We start from the raw sequence: 20,715 nt of genomic DNA, 5'->3' as shown, positions 1-20,715 counted from the left end.
GAGCATGGTGCTGCTGATGCAAAGTGGCTCTCTATGGAAATGCTCTGACTGACTCCAACAGGGACTTGGATTACTCTGATGATGCTGCTCATCAATGGATCAATCACTTTATCAGAGTATAGTAAATGTTAGATTTAGGGTCCCATGGACCTGCTGGAACATTTACAAGAAGTATTTTATTTCCTATGTCATACAGCCATTGAACACATAATTACTGCATCAGGGAACACTTGTTGTTTTATAAGATTTGCTTTCTTGAATTATTTTTAGAACTTATCTGCTGCTACCTGCCCATTTACACTATTGTATATTGTATTCTGTATATTATATGTTTTTAATGGTGTGCTGTGTTATGTGCATTGTATTTACCTTTGCTGTAATTTGGGAGAAGGCCACTGAGGTGGACAATAAAGTCAATCTAATCTAATGTCTTCTGTCTTATTTAAATTAATTTCAAGAGAAGAAATCACAGTCATTTAACATGTACCAAAAACATGCATTAAGGAAATCTGCAGCACTGTGTTATTGTCAGTTTTCTTTTTATCTGACAAGATTTTACAAACAGCCTCATTTTGGTGAGTTTGTTTGTGTCAAAGTCAGAGAGCCGTGTCTCTCTACAGTGAGAGGTTTTTGTACGGCGGCTCAATGACTTTGTATCACTGTGGTGGACTTTTGGTGGAGGAACCAGACTGAATGTTGGAAGTAAGTTTCTGCACAAATACTAAAAACTATATTGTAAATTTTGTAAAGTAATGTTTTAAGTTCTCTTTAAAGTCGATAAAATATATATGTATTCACGTTTTTATTTCTCCTCCTTTATCGTGGAGACTAACTCAGAGCAGCTTCACTAAACATTTCTTTACACATTTCTGTCAAACTGAAATTTAAATGACTTGAAGTGTGGAAAAGATAAAACTGAAAAACTGTTCTACAAGATTCTTTTTTAATTTTCCACATCAATGATAACTGTTTAAAGCAAATGAAGATTCAGATATTCAAACAATTGAACAGAGCAAAGATAAAGATCGGTATTTGAAAATGTGCAACATCTCTTTACTGTGTCATGTATTGTTTCAAAGTTTGAAAACTATTTGAACAGTTTGGTAATGATGATCAAAATCACATGAAGAACATTTGATGTTGTCAGCTCATTTTCTGGATTTGTTTCTATTCCACTAAATACTTTAAAGTCATGTATAGTTAGGTTGTTGATGATCTTGATTTGGAGATTTAAAGATTTGTCCAAAAGTTGACATTTTATTTCCAGTGTATAGTTTGATATATATCAGCTCATTGTGTAGATGATTCTCTCTGTGCTGATTTACATGAGAGGCTTCTTAAAGGGAAGTGAAACAATGTGTGAGTGAGTGACTGGTGGAGCAGAAAAACCATCTGACAGAAACTCCTTAAAGGAGAAAACCAACTCTCACACAGTAAAGGTGTCCAAGTGTCTGCTGGTTGGTTGACAGCTGTGTGGTCCCTGTCCTCTAATCTGATTGGTGTCTCCTAGGTGATGTCCGTCCCACCCTGACGGTGCTGCCCCCCTCCAGAGAGGAGCTGCTGAAGGGGAAGGCCACGCTCATGTGCCTGGCCAACAAGGGCTTCCCCTCAGACTGGAGTCTGGCCTGGAAGGTGGACGGCAGCAGCAGCAGCAGCAGCAGCAGCTGGGAGGAGAGCAGGAGCCCCGGGGTGCTGGAGAAGGACGGCAAATACAGCTGGAGCAGCACCCTGAGGCTCCCTGCAGACCAGTGGGAGAAGGTGGGCTCTGTGACCTGTGAGGCCACCCAGGGCTCCCAGACTCCACTCTCAGAGACACTGAGGAGAGACCAGTGTTCCCAGTCCTGACCTGACTCACTGGGACTCTGCTACTGGTTTCACTCTGATACTGATCTCAGTCTGTAACTCTGTCTCTGTTTATCTCTTACCCTCACTCACTGTCTAATTACATGTTTCATTGATAAAGTGTGTTGCATGTTTTAACACAATAAAGTACTTTTCATCAAATCAGTTGTTTCCATGTCTGTTATTGTAAAAGAAACAGATATCTCTGTCTTCATAGTTCCATAAATCTAGAAATGTTAAACTCAACTGAGGTTAATGCAAAACTGCATGGGAATTTCTGGAAAAAATAAATAATTATGGTAATATAATAGCATGTTTAATATATTTTGAAAACCCAAAACTTATCAGATTATCATTAATGTGACCCAGACAAGATATAAGTAACTCCATCATTTATTCCAAATTCTTTAAAGCTGATGTGACTTCAGAAACTACTTCATTGGAGTAATTTTGAATTTGTTTTTGTAGGAAAGCTGATTATTTCAATATGTTTTGTAAATTCAGATATTATACTATGTATCACATAAATGAAATGTTTACTATGTTGAATTGTTTTTAGATGTGTCTATAGAGTATAATGAATCTGGGTAAACTGCAGAGCCTGAGAAGAAATAATTGCACTTGAATTATGAAGTAGGATATCATCAGCATTTTATATCATTGAAAATAATAATTTTTTCAACTGTGTGATCCCAAAATATTACATTACATATGCATTTCACTGTCAACACAAGTTCATTAAAACATTTCATGTCTTAAGTTGTGTTGGAAAATGAACTGACTTGAATATAAATTACATACATTTCAAATTGTATTTGAATGTGAAAATTAACTTCAACACTGAAATGGAAATAAATAATTGATTTCACAGCTAAACAAACTGGTGTTAGCTTTATTAACTTATCTACTTTTCACATGTAGTTTGATCTGATTTTAAATAAACTGTTAGCTACACTTTTTCAATAAGATTACTATTATATCTTACTATAGTATGATCATTATTTCCTGACTTTGTTCTGTTATATAGACTTCAGTGTCAGTCAAACTTCTAAAGTGTCTCAGTTTCTGTAGGTTTCTGCAGCTGTTCATTCAGATCAGTTCCTCTCCAGCTGAGGAGGTTTTTGTACGACGTTGTATCACTGTGTGAACGGGAAGCTGCTACTCTGCTGACAATAATAATCTCCTGCATCTTCAGTCTGAACTCCACTGATGGTCAGAGTGAAGTCAGTTCCAGACTGAGTTCCACTGAAACGATCTGAAACTCCAGACTGACGGCTTGTAGCATAATAAATCAAAAGTTTAGGAGATTCTCCAGGTTTCTGAAGGTACCAGTGAAGGTCGTTACTAATTCCTGAACTGGCTTTACATCTGATAGAGACAGACTGTCCTGGAGCAACAGACTGAGATCCAGGAGACTGAGTCAGGATGATTTCTCCTGATGAACCTGGAAAACATGAAAAAGAGCAGAAGGGTTATTGAGACAAATCCAGCTTGGAGAAAGATGATCAACATCCAAACAGAAGAGTCTCATTTCTTTAACATGGAGAAGAGATGGAAGAAGGTAAATGCTGCTTGTTCCAGTGTTTCTCCATCATAGCAGAACATCATTGAGGTGAACCTGGTTGCATCCTGAAGCAAAGTTTTCAGAAGAGAGTCTCACCCTGAACAAGGAGCCCCAGGGTGGCCAGCAGTAGAATAAGTGACATCATCATCATGCTGCCGGCGTGTCAGTGTCTCTGAAAGTCCTGGACAGTCACTGATCAACACTGGCCTCTTAACGGCTGGGAGCAGAGAGGCAGGACACATATGCAAACACACAGAGTCAGTGAACTGTAGCTGTCCTCAACATGTCATGCTGTTTCCCCCTCAGTGCTGAGAGCATGGACCTACATATTTACATATTCACATGGAGAGGATATTGAAAAGTCTGGTAGTAAACTGATCCAGGGACTTGTGGACAGTTTTGTTCTGTTTGTCCAGTTTGGTGATATGGTCCTTTTTGATAATGATTAGTTATAAATGCAGGTTTGACAACTTTAGGTGTTTGTAATGTGAAGATTTCACCAAGTAAAGCAGTGATGAGTCTTTATAGAAGGCTGACTCCGAGGATCTCAGATGACATGCTCGAGAAACTCCAACCAGAAGTTTTTGACAATAAAAATAAATTTCCGTTCATCTCCTGAATCAACGCTATTAATTCCCAGCAAGTTGATACTTCAAGAATGCATCATTACCTAGATCCACTTTAGCCGATCTGACAGACTGCAGACCGGAGAGCATATGCCGGAGACAAATATAAAGAAGTGAAGTTATGTTGCTGAGTGCCAGTTGGAAATGATGACACAAAAGATAATTTTGTTTGTGTATAAAGACTATATGGTGGTCAACAAAAAATGGTAGGCAACATGCAAAACATTTGGGTCGAAAATTACAGATGGAGATGCTACATCTTCCAAATTTTTTTTCGACATTTGAAGCTGCTGTTAACCTGAAACATAAGAAAAGTAAATGACTAACGTTATAGCAGAGAAATTTTGGGGTATCCCTTAGTAACAGAAAAAGCACAACCTTGTGGGTGAATGAAACCGTTTATTCCTTCGTTGATGTTGTTTTATACAAACTGTTACGTTCTCTCTCACACACATGCAGACACAGATTATTCCTCCATAAAGTGAGTAACTTTACTATAGAACTCTAGGACCTATTTCTGGCACATTACATTTACATTACATTTAAGTTTTTATTTCATTTAGACATAATTCATTATTAAATTATTAAACTGCTGTGTCAGTGTTAAAAAAAGACGTTCATGATTTGTGCAATTTAAATGTGTTATTACTCTGTTGTCTACATTTGAAGATTGCATTATGACTTCTTAAGGACTCGAAATACAAAGTGTATGACTTGGGACTTGACTTGGACATGCAATACAGTGACTTGGTCCCACCTCTGAAGATCATGTGGTATGATTGTTACATATGAAAATATATATATATATATGAAATGCATATATGAAAGTTCAACAGCTAATGGATGGACGTTGTGAAGAGATTGTTTTGTTGTTTCCAAAGTCAAGAATGAACTTTTGGTCTCAGTGTATTTGTTGCGTTTTTGAGTTGCATGTATGGGAAAATGTATTTTTGCATAAACTTTATATAGATGTGATTATAGATTATTTATTTATTTTTTGTTTCAAGTTGACTCCTGTTGATTCTTTGGCATGAATCAGATAACAACAGGAGATTATAATGTGATATGAATGGATGGTGTCATCTTGAGTTAGCTGTGTGATTCAGCTGTCTGTGCTCTCTCTGCAGGTGATGGTTAGAGCAACTGGGAACAGCTGAGGATGTTCCCAGTAGCAGGAGGTTATTTAAGTCTGGATGCAGTGCAGCCCTCTCTCTGGCTGACTCTCCACTCTGCTGCAGCTTTGCTCCTCTCCCGTCTGCTTTAGTTCTGTTCTCTGCCCACATGCACATATTTTCCACTGACTTTACTGATATCCACAGCCAATACTTTAATTACTTAAGTTAACCCTTTAATTTGGTTTAAATTGTTTAATAAAAACGTTTTGTAAAACTTGATCATGATGTGTCTCCCTTTTGTAGTGGCCACTACAGGCCATAAGAGAGAGAGCACTGGAGCATGGTGCTGCTGATGCAAAGTGGCTCTCTATGGAAATGCTCTGACTGACTCCAACAGGGACTTGTTAAAGATAATTGTATTCCACGTACAATGATTAATGTGGTAATACGCAAAAGAAAGGTTAAGGCCAGAAATGTTTGACATTGACAAATATATTCAAGACATTTAAGGGGGTGCAGCTTTAAATGCATTTCATTATTTTTCATGAAAAAGTTTCAGTGCTTTGTAACGACAGTAGAGCCACTCCTTAGCTGGGATGTCAAATGTAAAACAAGAACTTGGTTTTGAAAAGGATGTTGATTTCTTTTTTTTTTTCAAATCTCAGCCATACAGATATAAATAGAAAGAATTCAGTTTCCCCAGCATGCATTTATATCTGAGAACATAATGATGTGATTGTTAAAATCCATATTGTAAGTTTAGTAACATTAGTTTAGTGGATTCCAACAAGGGTGAAATATTAAGTCACTCAGTAAAGGTTGAGAAACAAAAATGAAAATGACAAATCAACAACAGACCCAGATTTTAAAAGGTAAGAGACAGAGGGAGAGAAGCCCAGATCATCCTCCAGTCTGTTCCACTAAAACACATCTGTCCAGATGTGGTAATCTACAAGAGAATCAACCCACTGGTTTCTATTCAACATGTGTATCAGTGATGCTGGGATTGAAACAGACTTTGTTTTACTTGTTGATCAGAGATCTGTGCACGGTGCTCAGGAGGGATCTGATGAGCTGTCTGATCATTTACAAATGTTAAGGAGGGGATTTCTAGATTTCATATATTCAGGGAAGTCCCTCACTGTGATTATGCGCCTGCATTACAAAGTGTGCAATAGACTTTTCTGTACATTTAAGAGGGAAGTGATAGGAGCCAGAACACATGCTTTAATTCCTGATACAATTATGGTCTACAAGAGGGGAAACTAATTGTATTATATTGTTAAATCAAATGAATCTGCACACAAACAGATTGTATTGTAGTGGACTCTGAACATATGCTTGATACTGATGCTTGTATTAATCCATTCAGCTGATTGATCAGTGAAAGATATAAAGAGATAGATGACATTGATGTTTTTTACATGATTGTATTAGGAAATGTATTTTACAGATGATGTAGTGTGTCATACAGTTACATGGGGTGTGTGTGTGTGTGTGTGTGTGTGTGTGTGTGTGTGTGTGTGTGTGTGTGTGTGTGTGTGTGTGTGTGTGTGTGTCCTCAGTGAAGTGTATCAGTCTCTGCAGCAGCTTCCAGCTGCAGCAGTCAGTTCAGTTTCTGTTCAGTCTGACTGAGGGAGGTTTTTGTACGACGCTTTTTCACTGTGTGAACACATACTGACTGTTGATTAAGAATTCCCCCATACAGTAGTAAACTGCTGCATCTTCAGTCTGGACTCCACTGATGGTCAGAGTGAAGTCAGAGTTTGATCCACTGCCTGTAAAACGATCTGGAATCCCTGATTCTCGAGTGCTAGTAGTATAAATGAGCGGTTTAGGAGTTTCTCCATCTCTCTGTTGGTACCAGGATAGGTCCTCTCCATCATCTACTCTATGACTGGTCCTACAGCTGATGGAGACGGAGCCTCCCAGAGCAGAGCTCACTGCTCCAGGCTGAGTCACTGTGACCTGGCCTCTGGACTCTGAGGATACAGAGACAAAAACATAAAGCAGCGTCACGGTTTAGTCGTCTTCATTTCAGAGGGACGGATGTTGATAGAGGAGAGGAGTTTGATTCTCTGGACTTTACCTGTGAAGCAGCAGCAGAGGAGAGTCCAGATGAGGACGGAGATCAAAGTCATGTTTTTGATGAGGAGGATTTCTGTGTCTTCTGTTGTCATGAAGGACAGCTGTCAGTCATCCAGTGTTCAACTCTCAGGACTATAAACTCTCCCAGAGCACTGGAGCATGGTGCTGCTGATGCAAAGTGGCTCTCTATGGAAATGCTCTGACTGACTCCAACAGGGACTTGGATTACTCTGATGATGCTGTTCATCAATGGATCAATCACTTTATCAGAGTATAGTAAATGTTAGATTTAGGGTCCCAAGGACCTGCTGGAACATTTACAAGAAGTATTTTATTTCCTAACCCATACAGCCATTGATCACAGAATTACTCCATAAGGGAACACTTGTTATTTTATAAGATTTAATTTCTTGTATTATTTATATAACTTATCTGCTGCTACCTATCGTGTATTGTGTACTGTATATTAATAAAAACTAATAATCTGTTATTATTATAACCCATAACTAATAATAATAATGTATACTTTATTAATCCCACAAATCTGTTATCATTATTATACACAGGTCTGAAATACACCCACATGCTCAGTAACTATACATGCACTAATGGAGAGATGTCAGAGTGAGGGGGCTGCCGCTGTCAATGGACAGGCACCCCGAGCAGTTGGGGGTTTGGTGCCCAGGTCAAGAGCACCTTGGCAGTGTCCAGGAGGTGAACTGGCACCTCTCCAGCTACCAGTCCAACACCATACTTTGGTCCGTATGGGGACTTGAACCAGCGACCATCCGGTTCCAAAACCATCCCTCTGGTTCCCAACCCAACTCCCTACAGAGTGAGCTACTCTGTACTCTGTATGTTTATAATGGTGTGCTGTGTTATGTGCATTGTATTTACCTTTGCTGTACTTTAGGAGAAGACAAACACAAATTTCCACTGAGGTGGACAATAAAGTCAATCTAATCTAATGTGTTCTGTCTTATTTAAATTAATTGCAAGAGAAGATATTTTCTACATTTAATATATATAAAAACATGCATTCTAGAACTGTGCAACACTGTGTTAATGTATTAAAAGATTATGTCTATAAAATGCTCGATTTAGGGTCCCAAGGACCAGCTGGAAAATTTAGAAGTATTTTATTCTCTATGCTGTACAGCAATTGAACACAGAATGAATGCATCAGGGAACACTTGTCATATTTATCTAACTGGTAAACAATATACATTTCATTATAAATGAATATATATCAAAACATGTATTCTGGAAAGCTACAGCACTGTGTTATTGTCAGTTTTCTTTTTATCTGACAAGATTTTATAAACAGCCTCATTTTGGTGAGTTTGTTTGTGTCAAAGTCAGAGAGCCGTGTCTCTCTACAGTGAGAGGTTTTTGTACGGCGGCTCAATGACTTTGTATCACTGTGGTGGACTTTTGGTGGAGGAACCAGACTGAATGTTGGAAGTAAGTTTCTGCACAAATACTAAAAACTATATTGTAAATATTGGAAAATAATGTTTTAAATTCGGTTTAAAGTCGATAAAATATACATGTATTCACATTTTTATTTCTCCTCCTTTATCGTGGAGACTAACTCAGAGCAGCTTCACTAAACATTTCTTTACACATTTCTGTCAAACTGAAATTTAAATGACTTGAAGTGTGGAAAAGATAAAACTGAAAAACTGTTCTACAAGATTCTTTTTTAATTTTCCACATCAATGATAACTGTTTAAAGCAAATGAAGATTCAAATATTCAAACAATTGAACAGAGCAAAGATAAAGATCGGTATTTGAAAATGTGCAACATCTCTTTACTGTGTCATGTATTGTTTCAAAGTTTGAAAACTATTTGAACAGTTTGGTAATGATGATCAAAATCACATGAAGAACATTTGATGTTGTCAGCTCATTTTCTGGATTTGTTTCTATTCCACTAAATACTTTAAAGTCATGTATAGTTAGGTTGTTGATGATCTTGATTTGGAGGTTTAAAGATTTGTCCAAAAGTTGACATTTTATTTCAAGTGTATAGTTTGATATATATCAGCTCATTGTGTAGATGATTCTCTCTGTGCTGATTTACATGAGAGGCTTCTTAAAGGGAAGTGAAACAATGTGTGAGTGAGTGACTGGTGGAGCAGAAAAACCATCTGACAGAAACTCCTTAAAGGAGAAAACCAACTCTCACACAGTAAAGGTGTCCAAGTGTCTGCTGGTTGATTGACAGCTGTGTGGTCCCTGTCCTCTAAGCTGATTGGTGTCTCCTAGGTGATGTCCGTCCCACCCTGACGGTGCTGCCCCCCTCCAGTGAGGAGCTGCTGAAGGGGAAGGCCACGCTCATGTGCCTGGCCAACAAGGGCTTCCCCTCAGACTGGAGTCTGGCCTGGAAGGTGGACGGCAGCAGCAGCAGCAGCAGCAGCAGCTGGGAGGAGAGCAGGAGCCCCGGGGTGCTGGAGAAGGACGGCAAATACAGCTGGAGCAGCACCCTGAGGCTCCCTGCAGACCAGTGGGAGAAGGTGGGCTCTGTGACCTGTGAGGCCACCCAGGGCTCCCAGACTCCACTCTCAGAGACACTGAGGAGAGACCAGTGTTCCCAGTCCTGACCTGACTCACTGGGACTCTGCTACTGGTTTCACTCTGATACTGATCTCAGTCTGCTCTCTGCTACTCTTTACCTTTCTATCTCGTTCTTTCCCTCACTGTCTAATTACATGTTTCATTGATAAAGTTTTGTTGCCTTTTAAATATTTTATTATTTCAACACAATAAATAACCTTTCATCAAATCAGTTGTATCCATGTCTGTTATTTTAAAAGAAACCAATGTTGATGTCTTCATAGTTCCATAAGTCTAGAAAGATTTAACTCAACTCAATTTTAAGATTTAAGAATGGATATGTCTTGAGAAAGAAATTATAAGTTAATATAATGTCATTGTTAGTATACCTCATTTTTAAACAAAAAGTTATCAGATAATCATGAAAGTCACCCAGGAAAGATTGAAGTAAAATCATAATTTATTCTAGATTCTTTAAACCTTTTGTGACAGCAGAAACTGCTTCATTAGAGTATTTGTACATTTCTTTTTGTCACAAAGCTGATTATGTTGATATTTTAGGAAGATCAGATATACTATGTATCTCATCCATTATGTGTAAACTCTCATGTTGAATTGTTTTTAGAAGTGTACAGAGAGTATAATGAATCTGTGTAAACTACAAAGCCTGAGAAGAAATAATTGCAATTGAATGATAAATTAGGATATCGTCAGCATATTATATCATCAAAATATTAATATCCGAAATGTGATCCCAAAATATCACATTACTTGAGTTACATGTAAGAGAAAATGTGTTTTGCATATACTTCAAATATATGCAGTTATAAGATTTCTTAATATTTTTAGGTATTTCCAAGTTGGCTCCTCTAGACTGTTTCATATATATATATATATATATATATATATATATATATATATATATATATATATATAATGTGTGGCCTAACTGACTCAAAAGAATTAATTAGAATTGCTTTAACTGACCCTACAAAATGTGACACAAGGTACACTTCATATTTTGTCAACATTGAAACAAATGTCTGTTTTAATTACTTTGACCTCATGAACTTCAATATATAAACTTTTTGTCTTATTTGTGTTGTTGTGTTTTATATATTTTAGAGAGATATGGACCTGTGTATCTGAAATAAACTAAAATTGAATTAGGCATGAATCAGATAAGAAGATGAGATTATAATGTGATATGAATGGATGGTGTCAACTTGAGTTAGCTGTGTGATTCAGCTGTCTGTGCTCTCTCTGCAGGTGATGGTTAGAGCAACTGGGAACAGCTGAGGATGTTCCCAGTAGCAGGAGGTTATTTAAGTCTGGATGCATTGCAGCCCTCTCTCTGGCTGACTCTCCACTCTGCTGCAGCTTTGCTCCTCTCCCGTCTGCTTTAGTTCTCTACTCTGCTCCTATGAGCCTTTACAACACACATAATTTCCACTCATGAACATCACACAAACTGACTTTACTAATATCCACAGCCCATATATTAGTTAAAGTTAACCCTTTAATTTAGTTTAATATTTTGAAATAAACATATTTTGTAAAACCTTGATGATGGTGTGTGTCCCTTTTGTTGTGGCCACTTGAATCAGGTCATAACTGTGTGTGTGTGTGTGTGTGTGTGTGTGTGTGTGTGTGTGTGTGTGTGTGTGTGTGTGTGTGTGTGTGTGTGTGTCCTCAGTGAAGTGTATCAGTCTCTGCAGTAGCTTCCAGCTGCAGCAGTCAGTTCAGTTTCTGTTCAGTCTGACTGAGGGAGGTTTTTGTACGACGCTTTTTCACTGTGTGAACACAGGCCCACTGTGATAACTCTGACAGTAGTAAACTGCTGCATCTTCAGTCTGGACTCCACTGATGGTCAGAGTGAAGTCAGAGTTTGATCCACTGCCTGTAAAACGATCTGGAATCCCTGATTGTCGATTGCTAGTATAGTAAATGAGCAGTTTAGGAGTTTCTCCATCTCTCTGTTGGTACCAGTGTAGATAGTTCCCATTATAAACAGCCTGACTGGTCCTACAGCTGATGGAGACGGAGCCTCCCAGAGCAGAGCTCACTGCTCCAGGCTGAGTCACTGTGACCTGGCCTCTGGACTCTGAGGATACAGAGACAAAAACATAAAGCAGCGTCACGGTTTAGTCGTCTTCATTTCAGAGGGACGGATGTTGATAGAGGAGAGGAGTTTGATTCTCTGGACTTTACCTGTGAAGCAGCAGCAGAGGAGAGTCCAGATGAGGACGGAGATCAAAGTCATGTTTTTGATGAGGAGGATTTCTGTGTCTTCTGTTGTCATGAAGGACAGCTGTCAGTCATCCAGTGTTCAACTCTCAGGACTATAAACTCTCCCAGAGCACTGGAGCATGGTGCTGCTGATGCAAAGTGGCTCTCTATGGAAATGCTCTGACTGACTCCAACAGGGACTTGGATTACTCTGATGATGCTGTTCATCAATGGATCAATCACTTTATCAGAGTATAGTAAATGTTAGATTTAGGGTCCCATGGACCTGATGGAACATTTACAAGAAGTATTTTATTCTCTATGCCATACAGCCATTGAACACAGTATTACTCCATCATCGAACACTTGTTATTTTATAAGATTTGCTGTCTTGTATTATTTATAGAACTTATCTGCTGTACCTGCCCATTTACACTATTGTGTACTGTATATTAACAATAACTAATAATAATTTATACTTTTATTAATCCCGCAAATCTGTTATTATTATATATTATTATTATACACATTACACACAGGCCTGAATTACACCCACATGCTCAGTAGCTATACATGCACTAATGGAGAGATGTCAGAGTGAGGGGGCTGCCGCTGTCAATGGACAGGAGCCCCGAGCAGTTGGGGGTTTGGTGCCCAGGTCAAGAGCACCAGGAGGTGACTTGGCACCTCTTCAGCTAACAGTCCACCACCATACTTTGGTCCGTATGTGGACTTGATCCCGCGACCCTCCGGTTCCCAACCCATCTCTCTGGTTCCCAACCCAACTCCCTACAGACTGAGCTACTCTGTACCCTGTATGTTTATAATGGTGTGCTGTGTTATGTGCATTGTATTTACCTTTGCTGTACTTTGGGAGAAGACAAACACAAATTTCCACTGAGGTGGACAAAAAAGTCAATCTAATGTTTTCTGTAATTTTAAATTAATTGCAGGAGAAGATATTTTCTACATTTAATATATATAAAAAACATGCATTCTGGAACTGTGCAACACTGTATTATTGTCACACAGATGTTACAAACATTGTTGAGTTTGTTTGTGTCAAAGTCAGAGAGCCGTGTCTCTCTACAGTGAGAGGTTTTTGTACGGCGGCTCAATGACTTTGTATCACTGTGGAGAACTTTTGGTGGAGGAACCAGACTGAATGTTGGAAGTAAGTCAAACTTTTAAGAAACTAATATTTCAGGAGCTATTTTTCTTCCTTTACTTTCTGCACTCTTAACTTTCCATATTTGTGAAATATGAATCCTTAAGTTTTACAAAAATATTTTACTCTAAGAGACAAAAGTTTGCTGTTGAAATAGAAAAAAACGAAAGTTCATGAAATGAAATATTAAGACAGAGGATAAATCATTATTTCCAACTTTAATGGTAAAGTAGCATCTTGAGGGCTTGTAGGTTTAGTTCAGTCTGACAAAGTCAGAGAGCCGTGTCTCTCTACAGTGAGAGGTTTTTGTACGGCGGCTCAATGACTTTGTATCACTGTGGAGGACTTTTGGTGGAGGAACCAGACTGAATGTTGGAAGTAAGTTTCTGCACAAATACTAAAAACTATATTGTAAATATTGTAAAGTAATGTTTTAAATTCTGTTTACAGTAGATAAAATATATATGTATTCACGTTTTTATTTCTCCTCCTTTATCGTGGAGACTAACTCAGAGCAGCTTCACTAAACATTTCTTTACACATTTCTGTCAAACTGAAATTTAAATGACTTGAAGTGTGGAAAAGATAAAACTGAAAAACTGTTCTACAAGATTCTTTTTTAATTTTCCACATCAATGATAACTGTTTAAAGCAAATGAAGATTCAGATATTCAAACAATTGAACAGAGCAAAGATAAAGATCGGTATTTGAAAATGTGCAACATCTCTTTACTGTGTCATGTATTGTTTCAAAGTTTGAAAACTATTTGAACAGTTTGGTAATGATGATCAAAATCACATGAAGAACATTTGATGTTGTCAGCTCATTTTCTGGATTTGTTTCTATTCCACTAAATACTTTAAAGTCATGTATAGTTAGGTTGTTGATGATCTTGATTTGGAGGTTTAAAGATTTGTCCAAAAGTTGACATTTTATTTCCAGTGTATAGTTTGATATATATCAGCTCATTGTGTAGATGATTCTCTCTGTGCTGATTTACATGAGAGGCTTCTTAAAGGGAAGTGAAACAATGTGTGAGTGAGTGACTGGTGGAGCAGAAAAACCATCTGACAGAAACTCCTTAAAGGAGAAAACCAACTCTCACACAGTAAAGGTGTCCAAGTGGCTGCTGGTTGATTGACAGCTGTGTGGTCCCTGTCCTCTAATCTGATTGGTGTCTCCTAGGTGATGTCCGTCCCACCCTGACGGTGCTGCCCCCCTCCAGTGAGGAGCTGCTGAAGGGGAAGGCCACGCTCATGTGCCTGGCCAACAAGGGCTTCCCCTCAGACTGGAGTCTGGCCTGGAAGGTGGACGGCAGCAGCAGCAGCAGCAGCAGCAGCTGGGAGGAGAGCAGGAGCCCCGGGGTGCTGGAGAAGGACGGCAAATACAGCTGGAGCAGCACCCTGAGGCTCCCTGCAGACCAGTGGGAGAAGGTGGGCTCTGTGACCTGTGAGGCCACCCAGGGCTCCCAGACTCCACTCTCAGAGACACTGAGGAGAGACCAGTGTTCCCAGTCCTGACCTGACTCACTGGGACTCTGCTACTGGTTTCACTCTGATACTGATCTCAGTCTGTAACTCTCTCTCTGTTTATCTCTTTCCCTCACTCACTGTCTAATTACAGGTTTCATTGATAAAGTGTGTTGCATGTTTTAATTTTGATTATTTTAACACAATAAATCACTTTTCATCAAATCAGTTGTTTCCACGTCTGTTATTGTAAAAGAAACAGATATCTCTGTCTTAATAGTTCCATAAATCTAGAAATGTTAAACTCAACTGAGTTTAATGTAAAACTGCCTGGAAATGTCTCGAGAAAGAAACTATAAGGTAATATAATATCATGTTTAATATATTTTGAAAACACAAAACTAATCAGATAATCATTAATGTGACCCAGACAAGATAGAAGTAAATCCATCATTTATTCCAAATTCTTTAAAGCTGATGTGACTTCAGAAACTTCTTCACTGGAGTAATTTTAAATTTATTTTGTAGGAAAGGTGATTATTTCAATATTTAGGAATATATATTTATAATATATAGGAAATTCAGATACACTATCTAACTCATAAATGAAATGTTTACTATGATGAATTGTTTTTAGATGTGTCTATAGACTACTATAACTCTCATGTTGAAAGCTTTTTAGAAATGTCCAGAAAGTATAAAGAATCTTAGTAAACTACATTTGAGAAGAATTTATTGCAATTATTTTGTGAAGTATGAAATGATCAGCATCTTATATCTGAGTTTGTCTCAGGGTCAGATCATTAGGTTTTTAATAATCTATGTGAAGATTTTGGAAAACAAATACTTTTAGTGTTTTACTCTGTACTGAGTTGTGCTGTGTCATAGTTGTCAAGATTATATGATACGATAAGATACGATACAACTTTATTGTCAGCCAAGGCCGAAATTCTTTGTGCATCCCTGGGTAGCTCGTATAAAAAAGAGAACATACACATACATACAAACATACATGAGATTAATAAGACCAACAGACATACATGAAACATTACCACAAATGACATAAACTTCCAAGTAGGAAAACAAAGAAAACATGTATAACAAGAGAAAATGACATGAACATACACACAGACAATGTCTTGGAGACGTATATCCCTGAAATAAGTATTACGCTGGATTTAATGTAGCTGGTTTAACAATAGGATAGATTACTCTAAAGCGTCTGTTTGAAGGCAGTCATTTGAAATATTTCTGGCCAGTCTAAGCATACTATTACTGTGAGCCTCCTGAAAGGAGTGTGCTACAGGTAGTCCTATAATCTTTGAGTAAATTTCAATCTGATTAAATAGCTTTGTTTTATTTGTAACTGATAGCAGTACTACAGTAGAGCATGATACTCTGAATTACTGATGTCAAAATCAAAGACATGATTTGGCTACTAGCTCCAAAGGATCTCAATCTACGAAGAAAATAAACATGCTGTTATATTTTTTAGCAGATAAATTCTATATGAGAAGTCCATGAGAGAGTTTCGTCTATCATGACTATCATTATCTAATTAACTACAAAACACTCAGAATGTCTGAGTGATAAAGTGCATAGTGTCATTGATATTTGACTTTGATAAAATGCATCAAGTATACTTCATAATTTATCACGTGAAATAAATTAAAGTTTTGTTGTTTTCCTGCTTTGAGTTTGACAGTATGAAGTTTCTGGCATTTTTAAAGTGACATAAAAAGTAAGAATTAAGCATTTATTAGCTATTTTTACCTAAATCTAAATTGATTTATTATTTGATTTGATACTTAGACTATGTTGTTAAAAGAGCTGAAATTATACAGTTGTGATTCTGACATTGAGCAAATTTATATTAACCATCAAACTGCACAAAAATAATCCCAAAACTATATTTAACAGAAATATACAAAATGTGTTTATTTTGAAAGTGTTATTGTGGTCTAACTTATAAATGTATGTTAATAAATCATGTAGTGTTGTAGTTTCTGTTCAGCTGTTGAGTCAGATCAGTTCCTCTCCAGCTGAGGAGGTTTTTGTACGACGTTGTATCACTGTGTGAACGGCCAACTGTTACCCTGCTGACAATAATAATCTCCTGCATCTTCAGTCTGAACTCCACTGATGGTCAGAGTGAAGTCAGTTCCAGATCCACTTCCACTGAAACGGTCGGAAGCTCCAGACTGACGGCTTGTAGCATAATAAATCAAAAGTTTGGGAGATTCTCCAGGTTTCTGAAGGTACCAGTTTAGGTAAGTACCAGCAGTTGAACTGGCTTTACATCTGATAGAGACAGACTGTCCTGGAGCAACAGACTGAGATCCAGGAGACTGAGTCAGGATGATTTCTCCTGATGAACCTGGAAAACATGAAAAAGAGCAGAAGGGTTATTGAGACAAATCCAGCTTGGAGAAAGATGATCAACATCCAAACAGAAGAGTCTCATTTCTTTAACATGGAGAAGAGATGGAAGAAGATAAATGCTGCTTGTTCCAGTGTTTCTCCATCATAGCAGAACATCATTGAGGTGAACCTGGTTGCATCCTGAAGCAAAGTTTTCAGAAGAGTGTCTCACCCTGAACAAGGAGCCCCAGGGTGGCCAGCAGTAGAATCAGTGACATCATCATCGTGCTGCCGGCGTGTCAGTGTCTCTGAAAGTCCTGGACAGTCACTGATCAACACTGGCCTCTTAACGGCTGGGAGCAGAGAGGCAGGACACATATGCAAACACACAGAGTCAGTGAACTGTAGCTGTCCTCAACATGTCATGCTGTTTCCCCCTCAGTGCTGAGAGCATGGACCTACATATTTACATATTCACATGGAGAGGATATTGAAAAGTCTGGTAGTAAACTGATCATGTGACATATGGACAGTTTTGTTCTGTTTTTCTAGTTTGGTAATATGGTCTTCTTTTGATGATTAGTGATATTAATATAAAAGCAGGTTTGACAAGTTTAGGTGTTTGTAATGTGAAGATTTCACCAAGTAAAGCACTGATGAGTCTTTATAGAAGGCTGAGTCCGAGGATCTCAGATGACATGCTCGAGAAACTCCAACCAGAAGTTTTTGACATTAAAAATACAATTGCGTTTATCTCCTGAATCAACGCTATTAATTCCCAGCAAGTTGATACTTCATGAATGCATCATTACCTAGATCACCTTCAGCTGATCTGACAGACTGCAGACCGGAGAGCATATGCTGGAGACAAACATGAAGAAGTGAAGTTATGTTGCTGAGTGCCAGTTGGAAATTATGACACAAAAGATAATTTTGTTTGCGTATAAAGACTATATGGTGGTCAACAAAAAATGGGTGGCAATATGCAAAAAATGTGTGTTGAATATTACAGATGGAGATGCAACATCTTCCAATTTCTTTTTCGACATTTGAAGCTGCTGTTAACCTGAAATATAAGAAAAGTAAATGCTAACGTTATAACAGAGAAATCTTGGGGTAACCCTTAGTAACAGAAAAAGCACAACCTTGTGGGTGAATGAAACCGTTTATTCCTTCGTTGATGTTGTTTTATACAAACTGTTACGTTCTCTCTCACACACATGCAGACACAGATTATTCCTCCATAAAGTGAGTAACTTTACTATAGAACTCTAGGACCTATTTCTGGCAGACTGCCACACTATGTTTGTGTTTTTTTCTTTTACATTTATCTTTTTATTTCATGTAGACATAATACATTATGAAAGTATTAAACTGCTGTGTCAGTGTTATTACGTTCAGTAGCACGTGATTAAACTTATTTTAATAATGCCTTCATGATTTGTGCAATTTATATGTACTATTACTCTGTTGTCTACATTTGAAGATTGCATTATGACTTGTTAAAGGACTCTAAATACAAAATGTATGACTTGGGACTTGACTTGGGATTTGTTAGTCTTGACTTGGAACTTCAGTGCAAAGACTTGAGACTTACTTGTGACTTCCAGAACAGTGACTTGGTCCCACCTCTGAAGATCATGTGGTATGATTGAAAGATCAACAGCTACTGGATGGATGTTGTGAAGACATTGTTTTGCTGTTTCCAAAGTCAAGAATGATCTCAATGTATTTGTTGGGTTTTTTATTTGCTTGTAGGAGAAATTGTGTTTTTGCATATACTTTATATAGATGCAGAAATAGGATTTCTGTTTTACTATTTTTATGAGTTCCAAATTGGCTCCTGTTGATTCTTTGGCATGAATCAGATAAGAAGATGAGATTATAATGTGATATGAATGGATGGTGTCATCTTGAGTTAGCTGTGTGATTCAGCTTTCTGTGCTCTCTCTGCAGGTGATGGTTAGAGCAACTGGGAACAGCTGAGGATGTTCCCAGTAGCAGGAGGTTATTTAAGTCTGGATGCAGTGCAGCCCTCTCTCTGGCTGACTCTCCACTCTGCTGCAGCTTTGCTCCTCTCCCGTCTGCTTTAGTTCTCTACTCTGCTCCTATCAACCTTTACAACACCCGCACACACATATTTACCACTCATGCACATCACACAATACTGACTTTACTAATATCCACAGCCCATAAATAAGTTAAAGTTAACCCTTTAATTTTTTTTTTTTAAATAATTAAATAATTAAAGTTAACCCTTTAATTTGGTTTAATTTGTTATAATAAATATATTTTGTAAAAACTTGATGATGGTGTGTCTCCTTTTTGTTGTTGCCACTTGAATCAGGTCATTTGTGTGTGTTTGTGTGTGTGTGTGTGTGTGTGTGTGTGTGTGTGTGTGTGTGTGTGTCCTCAGTGAAGTGTATCAGTCTCTGCAGTAGCTTCCAGCTGCAGCAGTCAGTTCAGTTTCTGTTCAGTCTGACTGAGGGAGGTTTTTGTACGACGCTTTTTCACTGTGTGAACACACTCTGACTGTTGATTTCATGATAACTCTGACAGTAGTAAACTGCTGCATCTTCAGTCTGGACTCCACTGATGGTCAGAGTGAAGTCAGAGTTTGATCCACTGCCTGTAAAACGATCTGGAATCCCTGATTGTCGAGTGCTGGTATAGTAAATGAGCAGTTTAGGAGTTTCTCCATCTCTCTGTTGGTACCAGTGTAGATAGCTCCCACCATAAACATCCTGACTGGTCCTACAGCTGATGGAGACGGAGCCTCCCAGAGCAGAGCTCACTGCTCCAGGCTGAGTCACTGTGACCTGGCCTCTGGACTCTGAGGATACAGAGACAAAAACATAAAGCAGCGTCACGGTTTAGTCGTCTTCATTTCAGAGGGACGGATGTTGATAGAGGAGAGGAGTTTGATTCTCTGGACTTTACCTGTGAAGCAGCAGCAGAGGAGAGTCCAGATGAGGACGGAGATCAAAGTCATGTTTTTGATGAGGAGGATTTCTGTGTCTTCTGTTGTCATGAAGGACAGCTGTCAGTCATCCAGTGTTCAACTCTCAGGACTATAAACTCTCCCAGAGCACTGGAGCATGGTGCTGCTGATGCAAAGTGGCTCTCTATGGAAATGCTCTGACTGACTCCAACAGGGACTTGGATTACTCTGATGATGCTGCTCATCAATGGATCAATCACTTTATCAGAGTATAGTAAATGTTAGATTTAGGGTCCCATGGACCTGCTGGAACATTTACAAGAAGTATTTTATTCTCTATGCCATACAGCCATTGAACACATAATTACTGCATCAGGGAACACTTGTTGTTTTATAAGATTTGCTTTCTTGTATTATTTATATAACTTATCTGCTGCTACCTGCCCATTTACACTATTGTATATTGTATTCTGTATATTATATGTTTTTAATGGTGTGCTGTGTTATGTGCATTGTATTTACCTTTGCTGTACATTGGGAGAAGGCCACTGAGGTGGACAATAAAGTCAATCTAATCTAATGTCTTCTGTCTTATTTAAATTAATTGCAAGAGAAGAAATCACAGTCATTTAACATATACCAAAAACATGCATTAAGGAAATCTGCAGCACTGTGTTATTGTCAGTTTTCTTTTTATCTGACAAGATTTTACAAACAGCCTCATTTTGGTGAGTTTGTTTGTGTCAAAGTC

The 20,715-nt window shown here is 38.2% G+C and overlaps 7 gene segments (V, D, J or C); 3 read left to right on the top strand and 4 right to left on the bottom strand.

The window, feature by feature from the left end:
* The first annotated feature begins 571 nt into the window (after positions 1 to 571).
* LOC116055683 lies at positions 572 to 1,848 on the top strand. The segment is given in 2 exon segments: positions 572 to 702; positions 1,511 to 1,848. A coding segment is annotated over 1 exon segment (264 nt).
* Positions 1,849 to 2,866: 1,018 nt separating this feature from the next.
* On the bottom strand, positions 2,867 to 3,598 carry LOC116055671. The segment is given in 2 exon segments: positions 2,867 to 3,286; positions 3,503 to 3,598. Coding segments are annotated over 2 exon segments (363 nt in total).
* A 4,968-nt stretch (positions 3,599 to 8,566) lies between these two features.
* On the top strand, positions 8,567 to 9,845 carry LOC116055681. The segment is given in 2 exon segments: positions 8,567 to 8,699; positions 9,508 to 9,845. A coding segment is annotated over 1 exon segment (264 nt).
* A 1,725-nt stretch (positions 9,846 to 11,570) lies between these two features.
* LOC116055673 lies at positions 11,571 to 12,063 on the bottom strand. The segment is given in 2 exon segments: positions 11,571 to 11,899; positions 12,007 to 12,063. Coding segments are annotated over 2 exon segments (366 nt in total).
* A 1,389-nt stretch (positions 12,064 to 13,452) lies between these two features.
* Positions 13,453 to 14,716, top strand: LOC116055682. The segment is given in 2 exon segments: positions 13,453 to 13,570; positions 14,379 to 14,716. A coding segment is annotated over 1 exon segment (264 nt).
* A 2,000-nt stretch (positions 14,717 to 16,716) lies between these two features.
* Positions 16,717 to 17,371, bottom strand: LOC116055674. The segment is given in 2 exon segments: positions 16,717 to 17,039; positions 17,256 to 17,371. Coding segments are annotated over 2 exon segments (360 nt in total).
* Positions 17,372 to 19,518: 2,147 nt separating this feature from the next.
* Positions 19,519 to 20,055, bottom strand: LOC116055662. The segment is given in 2 exon segments: positions 19,519 to 19,856; positions 19,964 to 20,055. Coding segments are annotated over 2 exon segments (414 nt in total).
* Between the last annotated feature and the right edge of the window lie 660 nt (positions 20,056 to 20,715).

The sequence above is a fragment of the Sander lucioperca genome, chromosome 16 (assembly GCF_008315115.2).
Source record: "Sander lucioperca isolate FBNREF2018 chromosome 16, SLUC_FBN_1.2, whole genome shotgun sequence".
Classification (NCBI taxonomy): domain Eukaryota; kingdom Metazoa; phylum Chordata; class Actinopteri; order Perciformes; family Percidae; genus Sander; species Sander lucioperca.
This window is presented reverse-complemented; position numbering and strand designations above follow the sequence as displayed.